A 25439-nucleotide genomic window follows, 5' to 3' on the forward strand; every position below is an offset into this window, starting at 1 on the left:
CCGGGGTCTGATGGATTCCCTCAGCAGCTCCCCCAGCCTCTGCAAGCTTTGCAAACATGGCAGGAAAGCCTCGCCATGGACTTCATTGAGGCTGATCCTTGGCACACGATACAGTGCAATTCCACTTAACAAATCTCAAGTCCAGCCAAGCCTTGACAGATGTCAAAGCAAGATGGATGGTGCCTTCCCATGTGGGCTTCCTTGGCTTGGATCCTTGGAGCTACCAAGCTATTCAGCTGCTATAAAAATTGGAAAGGTCTTCTCCAGAAAGCCTTCTGCAAGTGCAATCCAGCACCACGTGGCAGCATGGGGTCAGCACCTCCAGTTCAAAGCCCACTAGCTTTAAAGGTGCAAATAAGGCAGCTGCATTATAGGTGTCCCGAGAGCTGGCCACAGAGGTAAAGTGGGTCCATACAGAGGAGCTGCTGACCGTGAGGATGCACAGACATGCCAAACCTTTAAACCAGGTGGAGAGTCAGTGGTCAGGATTAAACCCAGAATCTGGGGCAGATGTCCCCCACCAGGCTCTCCTCCTCCTGGGAGAGACCAGCTTCGTTTTACGGGACAATAATGAAAGTGAAGTCTTCCCAATGCACTGCACAGCCCAACACCAGGGAAGGATCAGCACCCGCCTTAGGTACCTACCCGCCGGAGTAGCTGTTGGGGGCCTCGGCCCCAGGGAGGAAAGGCATCAGCTACTCCCAGACTCTCTCTGCTACTGGCAGAGGCCTGCAGCCTCCCCTCCGCAAGCCTTTCCACAACAAAGGCAGATTGGTTTGAGGCAGGGAAGGGCAGCCTCAGCACAGGAAAAGACTTCCGCTCCTGTTATGCTGCTTTGCTAAACCTCCCCTTTGATCCCTGGGGAAAGGGACCATTTGGCAGCTGGAAGGCTATTGTGTGCCTCTTGCTATAAGTAGCTGCTAAAGGCTTGGTTGAGAGCTGGAATGAGTTGTTTAACTACACAGCAAACAAGAGCTGTGCCCTAACAAGCAGGTAAGACCAATTTATCACTGCTGGGAAAACGGTTTCAAGTAAGAAGGGAATGAAAAACCCATTTCCATGTACTAAAAGTGAACGGCGTGAGTTTTTGTCATAGATAGAGTATCACAAACCTCATGGACTAGAGACAGATCCTGTCTCCTCTATGGAAACCTTACTATTTTTCCTCTCTCCAGATTGCTGTTGTTCACGTCTGTGCTACCCCTTAAACAGCGAGGCTGCCAATCAATGTCAAATTCAGAGGCAAATTCTAACGTTTGGGTTCCTAAAGAAATTCTTCGGCACTTTCTGAAGCGCTAACATGTGCAAGTTAAACGATCCATCAAAGGAGGAAGAAGCCAGAAGCAGACTTACAGAGTCAAATGTTTAATAACTTTCCAAGAGTGAGTATTACATCCATATTTAGGGCATATATAAAATAAGAGATGGAAAACAAAGAAAGAAAAAATAAAATTGGTATCTTCAAGAGGGCACACTTAACCCCGTAATTCCTGCTGAATCCCCTCTTCGGAGGCACAGTGGCAACTTTGAGCAACCCCTCTGTGCAACACAAGGTCAGGTACCAGGCCACTTGCAGTGTTTAGGCTCAGCACTTTAGGAACAGCTAGGAAAACTCTGATTCTGTACAACTCACACACCAACAACATAGCCCCAGACCTGTTACATGGTTAATTGTGTCCTGCCAGAAGAGGGATACCAGATGAATCAAAGTTACCCTAGGCAAGGTGAGCTGATCTAAAACTCGGTCTCAGCAGGGCCTTCTCTTCCACCTGCTTTTGTTTTCCTACTGACCCCAAACACTTCTCGCATCTCTTCCCAACGTGGTGTTATTGCTGGACAGAGCAGGGAGAAGAAAGGAGACACTTATTAGACTCAGCAGGACCAAGACAACTGTACTGGGAGGGCTCCAAGCATTCCCCAGACACACCCGGGAGGCTGCTACAGCCCAGAAGGCAGTGACAGGTTCCCCAGGGGTGTTACCTACTGTTAACACTGCCTTCTACCTCCCACTAAGATCAGCACCCAACATCCTCCCTCAGCTCCTTGAAATTTTGCCCAGGAATCTTCTCTGCTAAAAGAAGCATCTGCACTGGGACAGGCTGGCCCTGGCAAAGAAGGTGCTTCCTCACAAGCCTCAAGGCTGCTGCCAATATGCCAGGGACTCTGCTCCCATCACCGTAAGAGCAGAGCTTGGCATCTCCTCCTGCTGGGCAGCCACCACCTTGCCTATCCCCTTCCCACCTCATAGCACCACCATCTGCACTGAGCGGGGAAGAGATCAGAGGGGAGTAAATTTGATCCAGGGGGACACAAACAGCATCTCTCCTGGAAGACAAGTGTGGAGCTGCAGCTAGCTCTGAAGAGCAAAGCCGCTGTGCTGAGTCATGGGTGAAAGCTCCAGAGAGATGCCGGAAGGCTGCCACCCTGCCCAGAGTCCTTCAACACGAACAGGAAGGACGTGGGGAGCAGCTGCACAGCTCACCCTGCTCCTAGATGGGAATGACAACTTCCACGCCGAGTGGCTTTCCTGCCAAAACACAAGGCACCCCTGACAGACTGCTCACCCTGGCAACAGTGAGGGTGCTCCCTGGCTGACGGCCAAAGCTAGTAAGAGCTCTGCTGCTAGAAGAATCTCTGGATTGTGAAGGCAGCGGGAGGAGGAAGAGGAATGCTAGCCTGGCCCAGCTGCTGCTCCCACCCTCCTTGCCCACGGCTAGCTCACCTTGGCCTTGTTCTGGACAGGCAGATACAGCTTGAACTCAGCTGGGAGCTCATCCTCTGAGTAGAGCCGGTCAGAGAAGTACACCCGTCGGATGCGACAGTTGGCATGGATCTGAGAGTCAAAACAAAGAGTCAGTCCATTTTCCATACGCTCTTTCCACATCCAGCTTTGCTGTCGTGCAGCAGCCTGGATTCCTTGGCTCAGCAGCTGGAGAAGAGACCTCACTGTCTCTCTCGGAATCTAACAGGGCATCAGAGAAGGAACGTTGACTCATGCCCTCTGCTTTGCGTTTAGATGCTCTCTCCAGTGATGCAAGCTGGCTCAAGAGATTTGGCCAAGCTCTGGCATCTCTGCAAATTGAGATCTGCCTTAGTTGCTTAGAGGGTTCTTTGCTGTGAACCCACCTCTGCTTCTCCACTGGTATCGGCATTTGCCAGAACACTCTCAGCCTCAGCTTGCTGCATTTTTAACACTCCCTCTTCAGGGCCTCCCTGAGGTCAGGAATGAGACTGTCCAGCCTGTGCTGCCTCCACTATCAGCTGGCAGCGAAGGAGTTGCTCCAGTCCCCCTCATGGGCATGTGAGAAGGCAGACGTTTCCCAGCTGACTGCCTGCTCATCTCAGGGCAACCCCACAAAGAACTGCAGCAGTCCCATCGTACTAAGGGACAGCCACGCTCCGCACACAGGCATTCCTCAAAATAACGCATGCCACTGGACACAGCGAACATGAATCCCTAGCATATGGAACAAGTCTCACGTCCTCAGCAGGAACAAACACTGCATCAGCTCTGGCCCAAGGGGCTCGGTGAAGGCAGGATCACTCCACCCGCACTAGGAAACAAGCTTGACCAGGGATATGTACGGACCATAAGACTCTGGGTCTTTACCAGCCAGGCTCCCACTCAGCCGGTTGCTGTCTAGCATATCTGGACAGCAAGGCAGCACACAGCTAGTTCCCAGCAGACCTCCACGCAGCAGGATGTGTAGCACGCCGCAGAGAACTCCAGGTGGACTGCAACTCTTACCCTAACTGACAGCCAGCAAGAGAAACAAGATGGAAATGGGCTCCTTCATCCCAGTCTAGTCCAGTGAAGTGAGGCAGCACCAAGACCTCTGCTGCCTCAGTCTGGCCTTTGCTCCCCTCTTGCAGTGCTCTGCAAAGAGCAGGACTGGCAAAGGAACCAGTCAGGGCTAAACCCTGATTCCCAATCTACAGCAAGGCTGTCCCAGCCAGCAGGAGGACTACCAACCATTGGATTCTGTGGGCAGGACACGCCTGCTTCTCACCTGAACTCTCAGGGTCTCGATGTAATTTGTCCCGTAAGCCCGGCGTGTGAAGTCTGACAGGTTGAACTGGATTTGGTTCCAGCCGTCGTCCAGCCGCATGGGCATGGTGCAGATGAAGGGCTTCACCCGAGTCGTGCTCTGGTAGTTACTCGCCCGGAAACGCCGGCGTACGTTCTTATCATCCAGCACCTGGGGCAAGGGAGGAAGGCTGCTGACCCAGGTGTCAGGGGCCCCCAGCTCCCCGAGACAGCAGCTGTTCTAGACTCAGGCTTTACCCGTCTCTGAGAGAGGGCTCTCCTACTCCCACCCCTCCATTTCACAGCAGAAATATTTTTAACACAGGAAACAGACCCATTTTCAGGAATAGCAACGATGTGCTTGTGAGCTGACCGATGCCCCCATAGCAGAAGACCTGACACATCACATGGCCAAGAAAGCAAAACTGTTTTGGGGACCACACGCTGCCTGGGACAAGTTCCAACGTAAGACTGCGGGCTCCCTGCCACCTTCCTCACTGGTCCCTGGATGGGCCTCCCCACTGCACACTCCTCACCTGCACTTCAAAAGTGAAGTATTTCTTCAGGTTCTTGATGATCATCACTAGGAAAGGTAGTTTGATGCCCAGGGTCTTCTTTGGGTCAGCAGGGCACGTGATGTACGTGGTACTGAGAGGGACAGAAAAATGTTTTAGGATCTCACATGGCACAAAGCACGCAGCCCGAGTCCCAAGTCTCTCCCTTGACCTAATGCAGTCTGGGAGGACAGGCAGAAAAAGACAGCTGTGATCGTAAGATCTCAGCAACAACCAGGGCTTCCTACATCAGGAGGAAGAGTTTCAGAGGTAGCTGCAGGGAGACCAAGATAAGACCCAAAGAATGCATTTCAAATCCCACCTTTCTCACCCAGGGCATGAAACACCTTCCTGGACAGCTTCACCTCCCCAGTTTCAAGGCCACGCCAGCGCTGTTTCTTAACACAACCTCCTCCTACCCTTGACTGAACAGGTAGAGCCCTCCAGAGCACAGCAGAGGCCCTGTGTGCTCTATATGGCTGGGAAAACAGAGGTCATGAGCCCTAGAAGTACACGTCACGCCTGGCAAGTTCTGTATCAACACATCTTGGGAGGAAGAGAAGCGTTGGCTCAGCCTGTCTGCAGGAGAGGAGTCTCCGCTGCCCTTATAAGGAGTGCCCTGCTCCGAATCACCCCTGGAGAAGCCTTGGAGACTCTGAACCCGCTCATGGAGCTGGCGTTTCTCTCCCAGATCGATGGAGACGAGGTTGCTAAGTGAAGCACCATAAGCAATTCCCCTCATAAATCTCCCTTTGATCTTCCTGCTGTCGGGAGAGCAGCTGTCACGTGGGGAGAGCAGCAGAGCAGCCCTAAGACAATAAAAGATGCAGAAGGCAGTGCTGCTTTCTCAGTAATTGGCAGCACTGACTAGGGACCGGGTATCAAATACAGCTTTTTTTCCCCCCCAGGTGATGGAAAAATAACAGGACTTTATTTTTATTTTTGTATCCCTTAGCTCCACTGAGAGGATGACAGAGAGCTCTACAAGCACGTCCAGGGAAAGGCACGGTACAGTGCCACAGGGGGGTATCAGTGATCTGACCCCAGATCATATTCTTCCATTTATTGACAAAGAGATCGCAGTAGAGTCTGGAGGAGACGTCGGCTGGGCACCGACATCTTTCACTCTGCTCCAGGGCCAAGCCCCCAGGGCACACTAGGGCAGAAGAAGATGCCTTCTCCTACCTGACATTAGTTCCTTCGATCTCCAGCACCAGTGACTGAATGTCATTGTCGGTGATTCGCTTGATGTGGCCATTGCGCACCTGGAAGAGAAGTGGGGCAGACAGCACAGACGTTACTTGAGAGGGAAACAAGAGGTGCCCACAGCTCCACTGAGAGGGGGAAAAAGATCCCAGGAGGACCCATCTACGTTCACTTGGCTCCTGTTGTCCTGGACATGGCTGTTTCCAAGGCTTTGATCACCGCCCCAGAGTGCCAGGACTCCAAGCAAGAGTTTATGGCCCAGCATGCTGCACGGACACCGAGTGCAAGACTTCAATCTATCAAAATACGCTACAGTGAACACAAGTGACTCAAGCCTCATGTTAGAGGCCCAAATAAACAAACAGAAAAGTGTCAGAGCAAGATCAAACTAGAGTGGGATAAGGGGTAAAAACAAGTACGAGCAATACGGGGGGCAAGCAAAGGGAGCCACCAGCCAGCCACCGGTCACCAAGGGGTCTTAGTCTCTACTGCTGGGCATGGCTGACTGCCTCTGTGGAAGAACTTGGTTAAAATTCTTCATAATTACAGCACACGCAAGCGCAGAGCCATCGTCTGCTCTGCTGAGGGGCACAGGGATTTGGCTACTTGGATGCAGCCAGCTCCCCACAGAGCTCAGGGAGGCCAGGGCTGGAACCGGGAGCCAACACAAATTCATTTTTCTCCACAAGCAACATGGCTGAATCCCAGGATCTGAGGATTTATTTTTTTAATGAAGCAGCTCACTTCCCATCAATTTATCTCCATTTAAAAAGGCACTTTTGCTAATTAAGCCCTTTGCTCTTCCCAAAGCTAGATCAGTGAATTGCAATGCTCCTTCCAGCTCCATGAATTAATTTCTTTAGCACCTATCACCGCTGCTAACATACAGGATACATTAAGCTTCTAATGGGATGGTTCCAGTCATGAGCTACAAAATGATTTACGGGTTTAGCAATTCATCTTCAAAGTTCATTTCTTCAGAGGGACCTACCTGGGTGATGTTGCATACATTTTCTGGAAGAAAGAGATAAGCCCTGTGAGCAGCCCACCCCCCTGGCCTGTCTCTACACTAAACAGTTTCAAGAAACCTCAGCCTGGATCACCCAGCTGCTGCTGCTAAGCGCACGAGTGCAGCTCGCCCTGCCAGGCTGCTCTTAACTCCGCTTCAAGCCCGCACAGATACTTCCAGAAAACATTAAGCTCAGAGAGAGGATCCTTACAGGATAACCGTACCTCTCCTTTGCATCAAATGCAACTCCCACGGATGTACAGGTCTGTTCAGGAGAAACCAACTGCATGAGGTCTGGATGAGTTGCCTTTTTTTTTTTTTTTAAAAAAAATCACCAGCCCAGCAGAAGCCCCATGTGCCCCTCTCTACTTGAAGCAGTGGCTGGCATATGGGAAATTAAATCCTGAAGTCACAGGGATACAGCGTGCGGGCTTAACATTGGGAAATAACCCTGCCTAAGCAGGTGACAGTAGTGCAAAACAAAGCCTGCCTCTGCGCCACGTAAGACAGCTTTCACCAAGGGTAGCTTACGGCTCCACAGAGGGGAGAAAGTTCAGGTTTGGGCTTTGCTGGAGAGGACAGTAACAGAGAAAACAGCTAAACATGCTTTAAACCAATTAGTCAGCAGTGTTTCTATCTGCATCCCGGTCCCCTTCCTTAGTCTGTGAAGGCTTTCCTCCCCCAGATTACAGGGACAATGAAAAGAAGCAACTCTTCTTCCTCAGCATTGCTAGAAACAGGATGAAAGACAGCAGAAAGGAGAGGAGATAAGTACAAAGCAGGGCCAGACTGCGGCAGAGCCCTTCCTCCCAGCCTGACCTAGCTCGGTATGAGTTTTTGCGAGCTGCACTACCGCCCAGCTGCAGGGAGACGGTGGCCAGGTCGCGCAGGCGCTCTTCCGCACAAAAGCCAGCCTGTCCGCACGTGCCTGCAGCCAGCACTGGCAGGCCAGACACACAGACATTTGGAGCATGACATCCAGCACCGGCTGGATCAGAAGTTCAAGCAGGCTCGCCGTTTCGGTGAGATAAGGCTGAACGGCATCAGAAGTGCGCACCGCCAACAGGGGCTCAAAGCACTGCCCTCCGGGACTTGGTGGTGCCAAATGCCCGAGCTTGGCCCCTCGGCTCACTCCAGAGGCTGGCTCCCCGCCGGAGGCTGAGCTCGTCTCCTGCCTGCCTCAGGGACCACCTCTGGTGGAGGACACGTTTTGGTCACAGCCAGGGGGGTACTTCTCCTCCCCCACCAGCTCTGAGGGTCCCTTCCCAACCGGCTCGCACAGACCAAGAGGCGACCTCCGGCTCCATCAGGCACAGCCGCCAGCTCTGTGTGGTGCAGGGCTGGTGGGACGGTCCTGCTGTGCTCGCAGCGGCTACTCAGTGAGAGCTCCTAGTCTTCAGGGGCTTTCCCCTACCTCACAGAAGCTCAGAAAGAGAAGATCTCAGAAGATTTTAGAAATCTGAACGAAACACTCCACATTTCTACTTGGCCAATATTTTCTAGCTACCTTAAGCCCAAGAAGGTGGATTTTTGAAGCTGGAAAAAAGGGTAATAGCCCTCTTAGAAAATAAAAGTTCTTCAAATGCCTAATAGCCCCTGAATCAGGATAACTGGGAAGTTACCTGCTGTCTAAAGACAAACTGAAAAGGCTTTTTTCGTAGATGCAAACCTCAAATCTCACAGGGTTTGGAGGAAGCAGCAACTTCACAGACATTTGTGTCTGAACATATGTATTTTTGATGCTGCCGCTGCTGCTAGCAACACCAGTCAAACGTAACAAAGACCAGAGGAAAAGCAGCAAGGAGCAATCCTCCCCAGGCCCCGCCACCCACCCGCCGGCAGATGGGACGCCATGGTCCGAGGCCGACCTCTGGAGGCTTGCTCCCGCATCGTTGCCAGCTGCCCCGTCGTCAGGCAATGGGCTTGTGCCAGCAACAGCAAGCTGAAAGACGGCTGGCACCATCGCCCAGACTACCGTAGGCATGGGTACGCCCTCGCCTTGGGACAGGCCAGCACTTCTCAAAGCCAGTGGTGGGTCCAGAACAGCCACGAGGCCCTCGTGTCACCTCCCTCCCCCAGGAAGGGAGAGGGGGCAAAACAAGAGACAAAAGCAGGAGCTACCCAGCTCTGCTGTAGCGCCTGGTGCACACAGGTTTGGGGAGGAGGAGTGAGCAGCACAGACTGCTGTATTTGAGATGCAGAGATCTGGGGCAACCCCGACAAGGATGCTGTGCGAGAGAAGCAAAGGAGGGTCCCCAGACTAACAAGTCAGAGAAGGGCCGCAAGAGAGGACCCCGCCACAGCGTTCGCAGGGACTTGATCCTGGCCACGTTCATCAGGGAAATTGTTATCTGCATCCTGGTGGCAAAGCACACATTTGACATTCAGACGGGTATTGAACACTAGCTGACCTCGCGTCCTCCCAACAGCGTTTGAAACTGCTAACAATATTCCGCGTTGATGCGCCAGCAGAAGAAATACAGAGAAATTAGCAAGAGGATCGATAGGTTTGACAAGTTTCATCGAATTTGCTCTGCAGAAAAGTGTCAGCGAGTCCCCTGGAGACTGGTCAGCGCGTCTCCACACGTTGGCAGGGGGACCATGGTGGCAGGACGCTGCAGGAATAAACAGAGGACTCTCAACAACGAAGTGCTGGAAGGCAAACAGAAAACACCTCGCAAACAGGTCTCCAAACCAGCCACATGCAGCGCTGGAAGGCAGGAGAAGAGACCACAGCCCAGTAGTTACCAGCTCCCTGTGGACGAAGCTGAGGGAGGAACCTCTGCCTGCAGGGACAGTGGGACAGTCACTGCGCTCTTCCCAAGGCCTGTACACTTCAGTCCTGCCAGAGTCTCCTGGGACAGTATGCTGGTGGCCAGGACAGATTGGGCTCAGTGGGGTTTGTTGCCAAGGCCTGCCCAGAGCTTACCCACTGCCCCTGAGAGAGAAGGGAGAGAAGGGAAGGACTGTATCCCACTGCTCAGAGGGAGGTTACAAACACTCACAACAAGGAAAGGCTTCCAGTGCCCCATTTCTACACCTATATCAAATGAAGAAGCCTCTACTTCACACTGTCTCCATCAGCACAAGGTGCAGTAGTAGGTGCACGTCCTACTAGGGCCAAACAAGAAATGGTTTTCCCCATGTCACAAAAGCTTGAGATTCCCTAAGATCTAAAAACCAAAAAAATCACCGTCTGCTGGTACTTTTTGCGAAGATAAGAGAGTCCACATTAGCACAATGAATCCAGTAATCAGGGCATTCACCTAGGACACGGGAGAACATCAAATCCCTTGTTTCCAATTCTCACCAAAACTACAGGTGCATTTCATGCACCCCTGAAGAGAGCAGCGATCACCTATTGCAAAGTTTTGGTTGCTTTCCCCCCTTCCAGAAACCCCAACCCTAACCCTCTCCCTGTGGCAATGCCAGAGCTGGAACGTTCCTGGGATGTCTGTGTTTGGACAGATCAGTATTTTCCAATAAATAAATAAGTAAACCCACGGGAAAAATCCCTCACCATTTCTGGACATTTACTCACTTCTTGAACGCACTGCCCAAGTCAGACACCAGCCTGCCCCTCTGCTGCAGGTCTGGCAGGTTCTTGCGTCGAGCCAGAGCGCCTTCATCAGCAACTTAGCACCCAGCTCCCTGCTTGCAGCAGGCCATCAGCACCCAAACCATCCGTGGCACTTCCCCATGCAGTCTTCGCACTGCCCAACACGTGAGTCAACAGCATGAGCAGGATTTTCTGAAGGGGCTGAACAGGGGAGATGACACCCACACGCGGTGGAGTAAAGACCTGAGGGACTCCTCTTTCTCAGCTCCAAGGCAGCGAGATGCCCCAAGTGCCACCCTTTGCCTCCTGCTGCTGCAAACACACCAAGGGTGTCAGATCAGGAATGCTGAAGCTATTACAAACCCACCACCCCGGTTCCTTTTAAATGGAAAAGTGAGGTGAAAGAGCTAGCCACGCTGACATCCACAGCAAACAAGTCAGAAAACCCACTCTGGTTTCATGCCACACCTTTGCGAGCAGGGGGATCCTCACAACAAGCTGGCCATGCTTCCTCAGGACAGACAGACCTCTGAGCGAGGAAGAGCACCCGCACTCAGCCCTGCTGCTCACAAGGATGTTGGGCTGCTGCCGCCAGGCAGTGCCAGAGGAGCCCAGCCACATGCAAGCCCTACAGCAGGCGATGGAAACAGCCTGCACACCCAGCTGCTGTTCTTGGGAACAGCAGTGCTAATTTTTTGTCAGTCTTTTCTGGCCAATCCAGCTACTATTGCACCCGAATGGACCGCTGCTTACATCCACCCTGCAAGCAGCGTTCCTGCTGGCCACCCCACGAGCTGCACGATCGCAACGGTATCACCTTGCACAGGACAATTCACATTGGAAGGTACCTCAGGAGGTCTCCAGTCCAACCTCCACCTCCAAGCAGGGTCAGCCCAGATTGCTCATGGCTTTATGCAGTTTGGAGGCACGATACATCCCTTTGTCTAAGAGTCTTCAATGTGTCCCATCCTCACACCATCCAAATAAGCTGCTGATCCTTTTTTAAAGTCACAAATATTTGTGCAAAAGCCTCAACGCAGGCACATGCACACAGCCAGGCTATGCGAGGCAACACAGTTCTTCGCAGAGCTGCACGGGTACCCCATTGATGGGAAATGGGATGGGTCTGTGCTGCCTGTCCCCCATCCCACAACTTGTAAATGCTCACGCAAGCCCACTGAGGTCAAACAACACTGCTGTCTGCTGAACTGCCTTGAAGGCTTTCATTCCTGCTGAAACCACAAGAAATTCAGATTAGTTTCAAGCACAAGTAACTGAATACACGCCGTAACCTCAGAGAGGGGAGCCTGCTCTCAGAGAGTCTAACAAGCGTTCTGCAGAACCACTTTTAGGTAGCAACACAACTAGGGGTGGTTTGTGAAGGGGAGGAAGCAGCAGGTCTCAACACCTCCAGACTTCCTGATAAGGGCTCCCTGATGCGGGATACCCAGGAGAAGGCGGGGGACCCTCAACAGAGCCACTCTAGAAACAGACAGGAAGGAAAAACAAACAGATGAAACATTCATTGTACGCCCTAAAAGCTGCCATGCAGCCTACCTTTAAATACCTTTAGCAAGCCTGTTTAAAAAACGGGTCACGTACAAGAGAAGACCCCCATCTCAGTTACGTCCAGCTACCGTGGGGAAGCTGCTGGGAGTGGCGAAGGGTCATTTTGTTGTCTGCTGCCTATTTCCAGCGTTTGACATTTTTTGCAGCCTCTTGCCGCACTGCACCTCCTGACACCGGGCTGGCCTGCGCCCCTGGCAGGGCTCTGCTGCTCAGCAAAGGCAGAAGAGAAGATACCGTTATAATAACACATTCCCCTCCAAAAAACCAACCCCGGGGGGGGGGGGGGGGGGGGGAGGGGTGTGTCCCGGTCACCTGGCACGGGCGGCTCAGGCACCGGCGGCCTGACGAGAGCGGCCCCACGGGTGCCCGGGCCCCGCCGGCTGCTCCCCGGCGGGCCGCGGCCCCTCGTCTCGCCACGCCGGGACGGCAGCGGCCCCGCGCAGCCCCCGGCCTGCCCCCGGAGGCTGAGGCGAGCGGCCGCGCCGCTCCCCCGGCCCCGCTGCTCCCCCGGCGCCGCCTCACCTTCTTGTCCCAGATCTGGAGCGGCTTGCTGCCGATGCTGTACAGTACCGAGAGGAACCCGCTCTGGAACGTGTTCTTGAACATGCCGGGGCCGCGGCGGGCCGGGCCGGGCGTCGCTCTCCCGCCGCCGGGGCCGGGGCCGCCGCTCTGCGCAAGGACACGGGGGCTCCCGCGAATCCCTCCGCGCCGCTGCCCCGCGCTTCCGGGTCGCGGCGCCGCCGTCACCAGGGAACTACTTTCCGCGCCCCCCGGCTGCCGTCGGATCTACTTCCGGCCGCCGCCGAGGGACGGGGTGTTGTGGGAGCGCGCGCTGCCACGGCAACGGGGATGGGCGGGGCCGGGGCGGAGGGCCGGGGCCGGGGGGGGGAGGCGGGGGGCGAGGGCCGGGGCCGGCCGCGGCGGCCCGGGCGGGGCCCTCTCTGGATGGCGGCGGGGCGGCCCCGCGGGGAGGCCGCGAGCGGCCCCGGGCAGGGCACCGGCTGGTCGGTTTCGGCCTGCCGGGCCCTGTGCCTGGCCGCCGGCGTCGAGCGGCAGCGGGCGCGGCCCTGCCGCGGGCTGGGGCGCGCCCCGCCCCGGCCCTGCCCCCCGGTCCCGGCGTCGGTGCGGGGCTTGCCAAGGCGCCGGCCGCAGGCGCTGGGCGTCGGGGTTTCCCGCCCGCCGGTGGGCCTGGTGCCCGGGAGGGGACCCCTGCCAGGGCCGGCCGCCGGCAGTCCCAGCCCGGAAGGGCGTACCGCGGGGCGTCCGTCAGGCCGTGGGGCAGGTGGGTCTGGTGTAGCCGCAGCGCTGGACGCTGTCCCGAACAGACCCTGGCCGGGAGGGAAATCCTCGGCGCGGTGGAACCCCGGCATGGGCCGGGCCCTGTGCGCTGCTGCTGCAGGGTGCCGGGGCTCCCGCCCGCCCCGGAGGTCTCGCCGGGCGGGAGTCGCACGAGCACGGACTCCGAGCCCTCTCCTCGTTCACCCAGTGACACGCGTTACTGAAGCCAAGGCCATTCACAGCCACACGCCCGTGCCCAGTCCGCTGTAGCTAATGAAATGGCTGGTACTGCATCTGCTGAACACTTGGGACGTAGCGGGTACATACTTAAAATGTCCCAATCCTCCCCCTGCAATTCACAACCATCAGACAAAAGGCGACGCTTCGGTTTTCTGTTTCCAACAATGCACTTTGCTCGTGGAGTGTTTCTCAGTTTGGGCTCTGCTGTTTTCTCCTAGGGGCCTCCTTCTCTCTGTGCTGGTTTTACAAGACTGGAGTGCCCGGGCGGTGTTTGCTCTGCTTTGCTGCTTCCTTTAGCCCCAGTCTTGCTCCCAAGTTCCCAAGCTTCACTTGCCCCAGCAGGTGACATCCATCCATCCATCCATCCATCCATCCATCCATCCATCCATCCATCCATCCATCCCAGTCCCGGTGCTGCTCGGAGCAGCCTGTGCGTATCAGCAGGTACGCACGCCCGTTGGAAACCCTGCGTGACTGTTAATGCCAGCGGCTCCATTAAAACATGAGTGATAAATGCTCACCGCTTAGCCCTGCGTCTGTGGACCTGCATTTTTGGGTAGCACTGCCGCGAAGTGTGAGTACCGGAAAGCAGCTCCTGTCACTCCCAAGCCGTTTCCTGACTCTGGTCTTCCAAGACACGGCCAGGCCCTTTCCTGTACCTCTGTGGCCAAGGGAAAGGCAAACACCTTTGATGGGAGTGGAAGGGAAGGATGTTTCGGTCACACAACGGCGGTGGGCACGTCCCACCCTCCGCCAAGCCATTTCCCAGCCCTCTGACGCCGCCCGGGCTGGAGCTGGCTGCAGCCGTGTGCTCGGAGCGCTCTGTTTCTGCCACGTGCCGATGTAGCACTGACAGGGATGCACTGGTGCCGGGGGCTGCTGCCTCGTTAGGTCAGAAACCGCTGGGACGTCTGCAAATCCGTGCTTTCCAGAGGAGCCTCCTGCACATCGGCCGGTGCAGGAGGTTGTCCCAGTCCTGCGTCATGCTTGCTGTCACGGTGGCATTTTCTCAGACAGCATTTCAGGCCAGAACTGCTCCGTCGCCATGTGGAAATGGGCCGGAATCGCTGACATCAGAGATGCCCATCACGAGGCAGACCACTGGAAGGGGCAGGAAAGCTCTCAAAGACAGCAGTGCCATCAGTGCAACACCTCCAGCTTCTACTTGCCGTGCAGGGACACCAGCGCCGTGCGAGGGTCTCCTCCCAGGGGAGAGTGGCAGCAGCTCCAGCCCACTGGCTTGTTTGAGCAGAAAGGTGCTGATCTGTGCCCACGTGGAGATCTGGATTTTCGGATTAGTGGAAAGAGGCATCTTTGCCCTCCTGGAGAAGCACCAGCCCCCAGGGCCGGGAATACTGCGTAACCGCCGAGGGACTGCAGTGTGCACTGCTGGGAGGTGGGCAGACGCTGCCTGGGGTCAGAGAGGGCTGCGTCAGATCCAGCCCCCGCTGACGCCGGGGGGGGGGTACCCAGCTCAATGCATGCAGTGCCAAAACCCAAGCATGAATGTGTTCGCTCAAGCAAGTAAAGGTGCCCGAGGAGTGAACCTCTGGAAAAAACTTTCCCAAAGGCAAGAAACTTAAAAGCGGCTTCCCATGGGTGTGAGAAACAGATGATGTGATGTGGCTGCACACACTCTCCCTCCCTCCCCTCCACCAGCTGCCACTGCTCAAGCCAAAATGGTGCCTCTGTCCTTTGCTGATAGCAGTCGGTGAAACCCTCTGCAATCAGATTCACAAAACTCCTCGCACATGAGCGCACAGGTGGGCAGAGCCCTGTCCCTGCTGCGTCTGCTGCCCGGCTGCCAAGGGGCCATTTATTTGTCCAGGAAATCTCTGTGGCACAGGGACACGAGCCAAACCCGGTTCCTCTTCAAAAGCAGCCCTTCTCTGAGCACGAGCAAGAAGCGGCAGAGTACCTGTACAACCCTCATTTTTCATGCTGCTTACTTACTCCTTTTAAAGTATTGCTTTCAGCTCTGGCCTAGCCTCCAGTAGAAAGCTTTATCTGTTTGAGTATGTTCATCTTCGTGCTCTGAGATAACTGTGCCAGCAACAACCCTTGTCTCTTACTGCATGACTGCAAAGAAATGCTTTTTTTTTCTTTTTGTGAGCTGGGATAAGATGCAATGCCTTGACGATATAAGCGGGGGGCTGATGTACAGCTTTACTGTTGTGAAAATGCTTTCGAGTATAGACAGGGCCTTGCATGGCTGAAGAGGCTTAACAGGAACAGCTTGGGCTGGAAATTACATTTTTAAACTGAAATATATTACATTTCTTCCTGCTGTAATAGCATCCGTAGCATCTATTTTCAATGTACAGACATGAAACAGCATAAAAATTACCATCCTGCATCAGCTTTATGGTCCTGCAGTTTAACTCCAGGCCCCTGTGTAGCTCTTGTTGCTAACTAATGCCCCGTCCAAATCCCACTGACAACCACCACGTCGTCTGCTAGTTGTGCTTGTCTCTCCCTTGGGCTACAAATGCTCTGACTGTCCCAAACGCGCAGTCCCTTGCAGCACCCGGGTTAGCAGCACTTTCTCCTTCGCGCAAACAAGTGGAGCACACAAAAAGCAAGGCGTTATTTATAAATGATCGGCTATATTTAGTCAGTGGGTTAGAGTACACTTTATATGGCACGATTAAATAGCTTGTTCCCTTAATCAGATGGTAAGAGACAACTGGGACAAATATCCAGCTGCCATTCCTGAACAGCCTGCTCATTCACACGCTCTCCACTTACCATTTTAATGTCATGTTTTACTGCAAGTGATGTGCATGGAAATACGTTGTGGTTTCAAATTGTCCCTATTTCTCAATGAATTTTAACGAAAAATAATACCCATTGCCTCTCCTCCTTCCCCAGGGACGTGTGGGCTAAAGGAGAGGGCAGAAACAGAGGAGCCTAATGAGATGTTAACACATAATAATAGTCAAGGCTGGCATTCGGAAAGAGGCCTCTGGGAGATGTATTTCAATGAGACTCACACACTGATGTTATCCACCTGGAAGATCGCTAGGAAGATGTCGACATGTTACATCACCCCCGTTCCCGTTTCCCAGGGTGTAGAGGGATTGGATTTTGGGGAGCAGGTGGAGGAAAAGGCCCATCCTGAGAGAATAATCTGGTCCAAGGAGTGAGCAGCGGTTGCCTGCTCCAGAAATAACTGTTCACTAAAGCATTTCCTGCCCTTCAGAGTTCCCAGCAATCCGATGCCTTCAGAGGAATGAGATCTTCAGGAAGCTCCTGAAACATTGCTCCTCTGAAGTTTCACGTTGCTGGGTGCAGTTACTAGAGCAAAATGTAGCAGCTCTCTCCAGTATCACCAAGCCTGTGCTTGCCTTGGAGCACACTCTCCAGGTTCATGGCCTGGGAAATCCTAACCTGGACCGTTACCCTCTCGGCTTAAGCCATTGCCGGAGCGCAGGTGCCTAGGGCTGGCTGCGTGGCCCAGTGGGCAGCTGAAAGGACAGTGCTTAGTCCAGTAAAACCAGAACCGGATTCAGTCGGTACCTTTGTGAGCCAAAAGCCTTCATTGCATGGCAAAAACGAGAACAAAGCAATGACTTCTGGAAGGAGTGTGAGATCCTGCGATTTGTCCAGATGACTCCAGCCGTCTCTCCCAGCCTGGATTTTCCTACGGGAGCAGGACTGGATGAAGGGCAGCTGTAATGAGGAAACCAAAAAGGGAATTGGGCAGGATATCCATAGCCACCACATGCAAGGGGAGGCAAGGTGCAAAAGTGGCTTTGGGTGCTGAGGGAGCCTGGACAAAGACTTTGGGCCTCACACTGGCTGAACTCCAAGCAGTGCAGAAGGAGGAGGAGGAAGCTGGGCTGCTGCTGAGCAAGGGATCAGAAGAGAGCAGGGGAGCGTAAACATCAGTGGGTGCAGGAGACAATGCGAGCAGGTGCTGGAGCTCTTTGGCAGAGAAAGTCAAGGAAGCAGGACACGCTGCCTTGGTGGGACCACTGTGCAATGGATGTCACGGTGGAGATAGGGGCGAGAACGAACAAAACCTTTCTGACTCTTGACAAACTGAAGACAAAAAACGGGCAGGCAAAGAATTTATTTCTGACAAGCAACAGTTAAAAAAAAGAGCCATTGAGAGCATCCTTTAGAGACAAGCTGTTGACTTGGAGAGGAACCTGGGCTGCAGCGGGCAGCAGGTGGGAACGGGGGGCATGCCCCAACAGTGTCAGGAGAGGGATGGATGAGGTAGCAACAGCACTTGAGTGTGCCACCATGCTACAGGGACCTCAGTTCGGCATGTGCTCGCAGCGCTGCTTCTGCCCAGCACATGCGGACCTCAGGTGGACTCTGCCACGGGCACTTCCCTGCAGGGACAGGCTCTCACCACTGGCCAGATCTACACCAGCCAAAAAAAGACTCTTGCTCAATTTAGGCGCCAGAGATCAGCACAGTCCTGGATACGACAGGGCTATCATTACACCATGCCTCGGCAATGGACCAAGCCCTGCCTTACAGCACCAGTAGCTTGAACTTACCTGATGTACCATCCACATCTGGCCCCACATCAGCACATCTCCAGGTGTGACGCACGAGGACAGTGTTGGCAAATTTCCACCTGTACCACTCACAGGCTTTGTGCGAGGACTCACTCCTGCATTTCCACTTCAGCCACTGCCCAGGGCTGGGTGAGCACCGTGTGGTTCTGTGCCAGCAGGAGCCCACGGCTCACCTTACCCAGGCTCCCCTCCCTGGGAACCAGCGATGGGTCTATCTTTCCCAGTCAAGAGCCTTGTCTCAGAGGTACCCTTAGCCTGGGCAGCTTCAGTATAGGGGAAGACTGTGTAGGGAAAAACACATGGGCAGTGAAGGAATGGGACAACGGAAGAGAAATGACCGTGTACAGTCGTATGGAGTCCAGCTGGGGGTTTTTAGACCAGAGTTTCAAGTGGTCCGTTAACACCTAAGACCAGAGCACAGCTTGGACAACCACCAGTGCTGCAGCCAGGCTCTCCCAAGAGCTGCTGGTGAAGCACCACATCTGTAGGGAAACTCCTGTGATGCAGAGGCCCACGGGCAAGAGCTCCAAGCTCAGGGCTTTGCAGTGATCGTGCTGGGGAGGAGGAGGAGAGTCTCAGCCCAAGAAAGAGGAAGAGATGGGAGCTCCTGGGGTGCAGAGACAGAGCCATGCCCAAGCCCCAGGGGCTGGGAAAAGCAGGTACCAGCATTAGCACCCAGGCCACCACCCAGGCAGGCACCTCCAGAAGAGGGTGGGGGCCTAAGGAGGGACACCTCCAAAGGCGGCAAGTGGCTCCTTTGCCTCTGCCCGCGGTGATTTTGTACAACTAGTTCCTCCTGCTCTCCTCACCCAGCCTGTCCTAGCAGGGCACAGGGAAAGGCTCACGCTGCCAGCGTCCTCCAGTGTGGCCGGTCCTGCCCCACAGCTCTCTCCCCACTGAATACTCCTCCTCATATGCTTCTTTTAAAACTTTTATTCAACAATATAGAATTCTTTTAATTATATAGAACTGTCCATCGTGATACTACATTCCCTGCCACCCCCGTGCCCTGGCAGAGACAAGCACAAGCTGGCTAACCGTGGTCCGTCAGAGGTTGGGGGGGAACAGCCAGAACGGAGGAAGGAACAACTAACCAACAACTGCTTTGCACACCCTTCACATTTCCACGCTTTCTGGGTCAGGAAGAGCTCAACAAGGAACCAAAGGCAGAAGAACCTTTAACACTCGGAGGGAAGGGCTGCGGTCATAAAGAGGCGAGTGCCGTCCAGCCAGGCGTGCTGCCCCGCTCTCAGCCCTGCCCACGCCGTCTGCCCGCCGTCACTCTACACGCGCCGATAGGACGTTTGATTTGGTTCTCATTCTGCTTATGGAAAATTGGGAGCAACAGCATCGGACCTGAGGAGAGATGGGAGGAGGGAAGTGAGCGTCACGGGGCACTGCCAGCTCGACACAGAGCTCCTCTGGCCCCAGGTGACGAGGAGGTGGCTGGGCACGCTGCCCCACATCCTGCCACCCCGCTCCCAGCCAGGCCCGGCCACGCCCTCCACGCCCCTCTGGATGTGGGGACAGCGGGGCATCCTCAGCCTGCTTTAGAAGGGGTGGCAGGGTGAGAGGGGAAGGCAGGGCCGAGCAAGGCAAAGGAGAGACCCAGTCTGGCAAAGCAGCACTTTCATGGGCAGCCAGACGGAAGTTTGCACTTTTTTTCTCCTTTAAGTGCCCCTCCACTGCCTCAAACATCTCCTCTAGTTCCGCTAAAGGCTTCTGTCATGCCACAGCACACTTGCAACAGGCACGGAGAAGCTGGGGAAGTTGCTTACTGCATCCCTCTCCTACCGCATCCCTCAATGGCTGCCATGGTTCTGGTTTTGAGCCTTTCCTCTTACAAGGCACGCAGCCAAACCTGCGCTCTACCTCTGCTAGAAAGCTGGGGCCAGGCCAGCTGAAAGGCCAGGACGTGCTCCAGGACTCTCCCAACTTTCTCCAGCAGAAAGCATATGAAGCTGCATGTTCCCCAGCCTCCTTCCTTCGTAAGGACAAGACACTGCCTCCTCCAGCTCCCGGCTGTCCCTCCAGGCAGGACGACGCTTTGCTAAGGTCCAGAGGAGAGCAGGGTTTCCTGCTCTCAGTGCTGGAAGGGCTGATGGCACAGAGAGGGATTGGCCTGAGCTGCAGCCAGGCGTCCACACCACCCTGGGATCAGGAGACTTCACACCCTCCTCGCTCCCAGGCCACGCTTGCTCAGCTGCCATGTTTCCCTCAGGGATGAATCCCTCACAGCTCATCTACCCTAGAGCTGGGGTAGGGATGTGGGGAGATACAGGGCAGGTTGTTCCAGCCTCTCTGGTTACCGCAACCAGGGAAATCCATTTACCCATTTCACTCGCTGGGAAGAGCATCTCTCTTCCTCTGTTTGAGGGTACCAGGAAAGAATTTCTGACTCAAGGTTTACAGAACTGATACTTCCTGAAACATACACCACCTTGAAACTCCACCATCAGGTTTGGACACTGTCAAGCACTCGTATACAACGATCAACATTTTTCACCTATCAAAATTCCCACACTGAACCCATTCTTCTCCCTCAACGCCTCTTCCGCCTTGGCTCTCTGGGAGCTGGGAATGCCAACACACAAGAGCTGGAAAATGGGCAAGTTTCCTCCATAGCAACTTGGACAGGCCATGAGAAACATCCACTCCTGCCTCTTCCCAATGGAGCAATTCAATACATGTTTAAAATCAGTTCAGAAATTGATGTTAAAGCCCCAGACCAACCCTGCTGGTATTAGCACAGCTTAAGAGCACGAGAGACCCCCACGCCTCTCAGGCTAGGCAGCCTGTAGGTCAGGCAGATGGAAGGACAGGGGGCTGGAAACACTCGCCAAAGCCTTCAGCAGCATCTGCAGGAGAGTTAATGTTAGCGAGGGCCCTGTGGCATGTCAGCAACGCCACAGACAGCTCCTCAGACCAGAAACCGGTAACTGAGCTCATGCACCGGTTGCATCCCAGGGTGGGAGGAAAGAAGAGCTACTCCCTGCTCAGCACATCTTTAGAAAAAGCCATCCACCCAGGCTGAGAGGAGACAAGCATGGGGGGCACGCACGCGGAGAACCCCCAACTTCCAGCCATGCATTGGTGACTTCTGGTCTGATCAGCCATGTAACAGGCAGACTGAGTCCGCTACCCCGGGCACCGGCTGGCCGAGCGCAATGTACCACGACAGCTGACTCCCACGCCGTACCCAAAACCTTGCACCTCCTCTGCAGCCCCGTGGAAGCGGAGACAAATCTGCCACAGTGAAACTCTCAGGGCTGACAGCATGAAGAGCTGCAACCAAAGACTAAGAGATCCCAAAATACTCAGACAGGAGGGTCTGGAAGAGCCAACCTGACCTCCTCGAGGAGGCAGTGCCTTCAGCTCTCACTCTTTCTGGCTATCCCATAGATTTGAGACGGCAGACGTTCAGACGTATAGATATTTATTGGTTTCAGTGAATTATACAAATGGATTGACCTGCTATCGATGCCAATAGAACTTTATTGGAATATGGAATGTAAACAGATGTTTCAAATAGAAACATTGCAACCTTATAAAAAATTAACTATTTCAACAATGCCGCAGAAGGAAATTCTGTGTTTAGGTGCTGGTGGGAAAACACTATCTCCAGCTTCTAGGTTTGAGTGTCACCAGAACCACTTGATGAAGTTACACACAGAACAAGTAGAGGAGGCAACTGTGAATTGTGGGGCTATAAAGCCATCAAGGGATCTGATGAAAGAACCCGCAAGACGAACCCCCCACCCCCCCGCAACAGGATCGGCACCCCAGAATTCAACAAATGGCTGACTTTGTTAAAACACTACGTGGGATCCCAAGTCCTGGATCAGTAGCTGCACAGCCCCCTCCCCGACAGACCACGCCGCTGTTTGCTGATCCTTCTTCCTCCCTGTGCTCTCTTCCCTGGCCTCCTCTCCACTCCTCCATCCTGCGGTGCTGGATTGAACTGCTCCAGAGCTGTGCTCTGGCACAAGTCTGCGTCTGGCACGAATTCTCATGGGAGCCACGTCATGAGGTACGTGGTTGCACACCTATCACAAGAAGTCTTGCAACACTGACTTTCCCGAGCTCGGTGGGAAAGTCTGGATAGTCCCTCCCCCCTCCTGCCACAAGAGCAGCCCTCACATTCACAACTTTCCAAAGCAGGTCTATTGAGTTTCTTCTCAGAGCGAGCCTTTGTCAAACACACCTGGAGGAGGGATTCTCACCTCTCCCCAGCAACTCGGATCAGTGCCTTCGTTTTAATGCTCCAAACCAATCCTGAGATGCTGCTGGGTTTGTGGGCCGTTTTTTGTTGAACCTCCCCCCTCCCCCCAACCGCCCCGGCATTCGCAATTGAAACTGGAATTCAAGGGCCAAATTCAAGCCCAGAGTGAGCAGTAGGACTTGGACCTCAAAACAGAGTTGCACCTGCTGACCCCCAGCCTGAATTTGGTTCATCCAGAGTCTACAAGTCAGAAAGGCATGTTTAGAAAGAGGCATGCTAAGGGCTGATGGTGGAATGACCAATTTGTCCCCACCAGCGTGGTGGGGAAGGCTGGATTGAGAAGGAAGAGAAGGATCCATAGAGATGTGAACCAGAATCAGTTGTGTTGAGCCCTGGGGATATCACTACATGTTTAGCTCTTGCAAGACCATTTGCCCAGGGCTTTGGTACCACAGGGTTAGAGTTACATTAACCACAACCACCAGAGAGGAACTGAGGTTTATGACCCCCCCAAGGTTAGATTTCTGCCGAGTATAAAGGGGAGGGGAAGGAGGGGGGGGGGGGGGGGTCCTTGGTTCTTTTCCCTTCACTGCGTGACTGAAGGTTTTGCTTTTATTTGTAAACATCTTGAATTACCCGTCGTTTTCCAGTCTTCATCGCGCTGTTGTCAGGCCACTGGAGAGCACAGCATTTTCTGAGCTGGGCTGGGACTGCTCCTTCACCACTGGATCTGCAGGAGACACAGACCAGGCAGGAAGGGGAAACAGCATTTAATAAAGCGGAAGCTCCACCCTGGCAAACCCTTCCAGAGAAACTGCCCTCAAAACCCACACAGCTGCTAAGGTTTTTGCAGAGCGGGGAGCCGAAATTTGCCCCCACAACCCAAGACCCCTCTCCATCCCAGCTGGCCCCAGCTTCTCCACAGACTCACAGAAATAGGGGTGCTCCATCGCCTCCTTGGCGGTCAGCCTCTGTTGATGGTCATATCGCAGGAGCTTGTCCAGGAGGTCTAGGACTTCAGGACTCACCAGGTGTCTGTTCTCACTGTGGATGAAGTTCTCCCAGCGCTTCCGGGAATGCCTGCAAAGGGACCAGCTGTCACTGCCCAGCTCTGGCCAGCACAGCAGTTCCCAGAGGTCCCGGAGGTCCCAGGGGAATCACCTGCCACTATCTACTTCTGAGAAGAGATAGCTGCGACAGACACTGCTTACAGCTCTTCCTTGCACAAGCTACTGCTCAGCAAGCACTTGCTGAAGGGGGAAACCCCTCTTCTTCAGGTAGACAATTGTGTGGATGTCCTACGCCTGGGAAAGGCAAAATATTGCACGTTCCCTTCTGTCTACAGGGACTAGACAACAGCATGCAGCAGGCAGGGTGACACCCTTGAGGCCAGAAGTGCTCTGGCTTGCCAGCCAGCCTCACAGAAGCTGTCCTCGCTATCTCATCCACCTCTCATCCTTCTTAGGAATCTCAGCTGGGAGATTTTGAGCCCCTCAGCCCACACTCAACTCGTGTCTACATCTCCACTTCTACGATGTCAACAAGCAGGAGAAGGAAGAAAGAGGGGATGGCTCGTGGATCACGGGAGAGGCAAAAGGAAAGTGCCTGCATTTCAGTGACCTCCTGAGATGACATGAACAGCCAGATGGGAGGCCTGCAAGCAGCACTGTGACCCAGAAGATCAGAGCAGGCCTTTGCCGAGAGTCCTTCAAGGGGATGGACATCAGTTTATCTCCCTCTCTGTATTACAAGGAAAAAAGGCTGCATTTCACTTCTCCACTTACTGGCCCAGGATATCATTGAAGTGCGGGTCCAGTTCTATGTGGTACTTCTTGAGATACCCATACAGCTCATCTGTGCCCAGGACTTTTGCGATGCGAACCAGCTGGAACAAAAGGCATGTTGAGAGAGAGCAGAAGGGGCAGGCTACCACTTTTTCGCAGAGGCAGAGCTGCCCAAATCTAAGAGCTCTCCTTCTGGAAACATCCCAGATGGAAGGAGTATCTCCCTCAAAACTTGTTTTTGCAGCATGTGCAGAAAACAAGTCTCCTACACAAGGCAGTGAAGCATAATCCCAGATGGCTTAACTAAGCACGTAGCTTAGTTAAGATCAGACCACCCAACCTGGTGGTCTGATCCCCAGAACCTCCCCACTATACACACAGGGATGAGGCGGTGACAAACGTCTCATGAAATAAGCCAGGTAGCAAAGTCTTTACTTGGTCATAATTGTCCTGGCCGTGGAAGAAGGGCTCCTTTCGGAAGATCATGCTTGCCAGCATACAGCCTAGACTCCACATGTCTAAGCTGTAGTCATACATCTGAGGGGAAAAAGGAGAAGCTGTGAGAAAAGGCATGCTCACCACGGCCCGGTTCCCCAACCACACGGGCAACCTCAGCCTTTTCACTTCACAGCCAGCCTCTTTCCAACCCAGGCAATGCCCTGGCAGGCAAAACCTGGCCACCTTTGGGTTGTCTAAGTGCAACCACAAGTGGTATCACTGGCTAGCAAGGAGGAGGCAGACTCTTACTTGGTAGTCCACAAGGAGCTCCGGTCCTTTGAAGTACCTAGAGGCCACACGGACATTGTATTCCTGAGCTGGATGGTAGAATTCGGCCAGACCCCAGTCTATGAGCCGCAGCTGAACATGCAATAAAGAGAGACAGAGTCAGGAGCCTCAGTATGAGCCGGTTAGGGGAAGCCACCTTGGCCAAACCTCTCAATCCTGCGATGCAAGAGTGGAGCCTGGGATGCAGAGAGGCGCTCTGAGGACAGGAGATGCTCTCAGCAGTGCTCTGGTCAGGCTCTTCCCTTCCCCCTATCACCAGCTGGTGAGGCAAAGCCCAGCTTAGAGAGGTCCTCTGCCTCCTGAGTCCAAGCACACTGTTACTGCTGGGCAACTGGCTCCTTACCAGCACCACCAGCCACAGCGGACAGGTCGTTGCATACTAGGAAACAGGCAAAAGCCAGCCGTCTTATCCTGATGTTTAGAGGGGCTGGGCTGAAGGCAGTGTTGATTTTAACTGAGGGCTGAGAGCAGGAAACGAGGTAGGAGGGGGGCCCCCCACATCCTGCAAGGCAGACCACCTCCTCCACAGCCACAGGGATGGACGACCTGCTGTGTTACCGAAGGACAGAGGGTCTAGTAAGAGACTTCCCCCTCCTTATAAACCTTGCCTTGCCCGTACAGCCACCAGTGATTGACAGGGAGGGACCTGTGGACCAGCAACTAATTTGCT

At 54.2% G+C, this 25439-nt stretch overlaps 2 protein-coding genes across 6 annotated transcripts in view; both read right to left on the bottom strand.

The window, feature by feature from the left end:
• Nucleotides 1-1349: 1349 nt before the first annotated feature.
• On the bottom strand, nucleotides 1350-12630 carry CFAP20 (cilia and flagella associated protein 20). 2 transcript variants are annotated; one of them, XM_076349611.1, is made up of 6 exons: nucleotides 12447-12616; nucleotides 5767-5846; nucleotides 4564-4675; nucleotides 4011-4199; nucleotides 2723-2833; nucleotides 1350-1832 (listed from the first exon to the last, which is right to left on the bottom strand). In XM_076349611.1, exons 1-6 carry the CDS (start codon nucleotides 12528-12530, stop codon nucleotides 1827-1829), a joined length of 582 nt encoding a protein of 193 aa, XP_076205726.1. In that variant the 5' UTR covers nucleotides 12531-12616; the 3' UTR covers nucleotides 1350-1826. The 2 variants fall into 2 exon arrangements, with proteins under 2 accessions (XP_076205726.1, XP_076205727.1); XM_076349612.1 differs by lacking the exon at nucleotides 1350-1832 and having other exon boundaries at nucleotides 2714-2833; nucleotides 12447-12630.
• A 6262-nt stretch (nucleotides 12631-18892) lies between these two features.
• The window catches only part of CSNK2A2 (casein kinase 2 alpha 2), a 28070-nt gene continuing 21523 nt past the window's right edge, over nucleotides 18893-25439 (bottom strand). For 3 of the 4 annotated variants that reach the window (XM_076348765.1, XM_076348764.1, XM_076348761.1), the window contains 5 exons: nucleotides 24731-24841; nucleotides 24419-24520; nucleotides 23984-24084; nucleotides 23131-23279; nucleotides 21397-22929 (listed from right to left, as the gene is read on the bottom strand). In XM_076348765.1, coding sequence (XP_076204880.1) covers nucleotides 22853-22929; nucleotides 23131-23279; nucleotides 23984-24084; nucleotides 24419-24520; nucleotides 24731-24841 — 540 coding nt within the window. In that variant the 3' untranslated portion in view covers nucleotides 21397-22852. Of the gene's footprint in view, nucleotides 19334-21396; nucleotides 22930-23130; nucleotides 23280-23983; nucleotides 24085-24418; nucleotides 24521-24730; nucleotides 24842-25439 lie in introns of those variants that run through there. The other variant, XM_076348762.1, reaches the window with a different exon arrangement.

Source organism: Aptenodytes patagonicus, chromosome 11, assembly GCF_965638725.1.
Source record: "Aptenodytes patagonicus chromosome 11, bAptPat1.pri.cur, whole genome shotgun sequence".
NCBI lineage: Eukaryota > Metazoa > Chordata > Aves > Sphenisciformes > Spheniscidae > Aptenodytes > Aptenodytes patagonicus.

Bases quoted from the DNA above. Each gene is read 5' to 3' on its own strand.
- CFAP20 (XM_076349612.1), bottom strand. From the start codon at position 12,530: ATGTTCAAGAACACGTTCCAGAGCGGGTTCCTCTCGGTACTGTACAGC. The intron at 5,847-12,446 runs GTGAGGCGGCGC...CTTCTCTTCCAG, and splicing joins TCCAGATCTGGGACAAGAAG to GTGCGCAATGGCCACATCAA. The intron at 4,676-5,766 runs GTAGGAGAAGGC...TGTCCCTCTCAG, and splicing joins ATCGAAGGAACTAATGTCAG to TACCACGTACATCACGTGCC.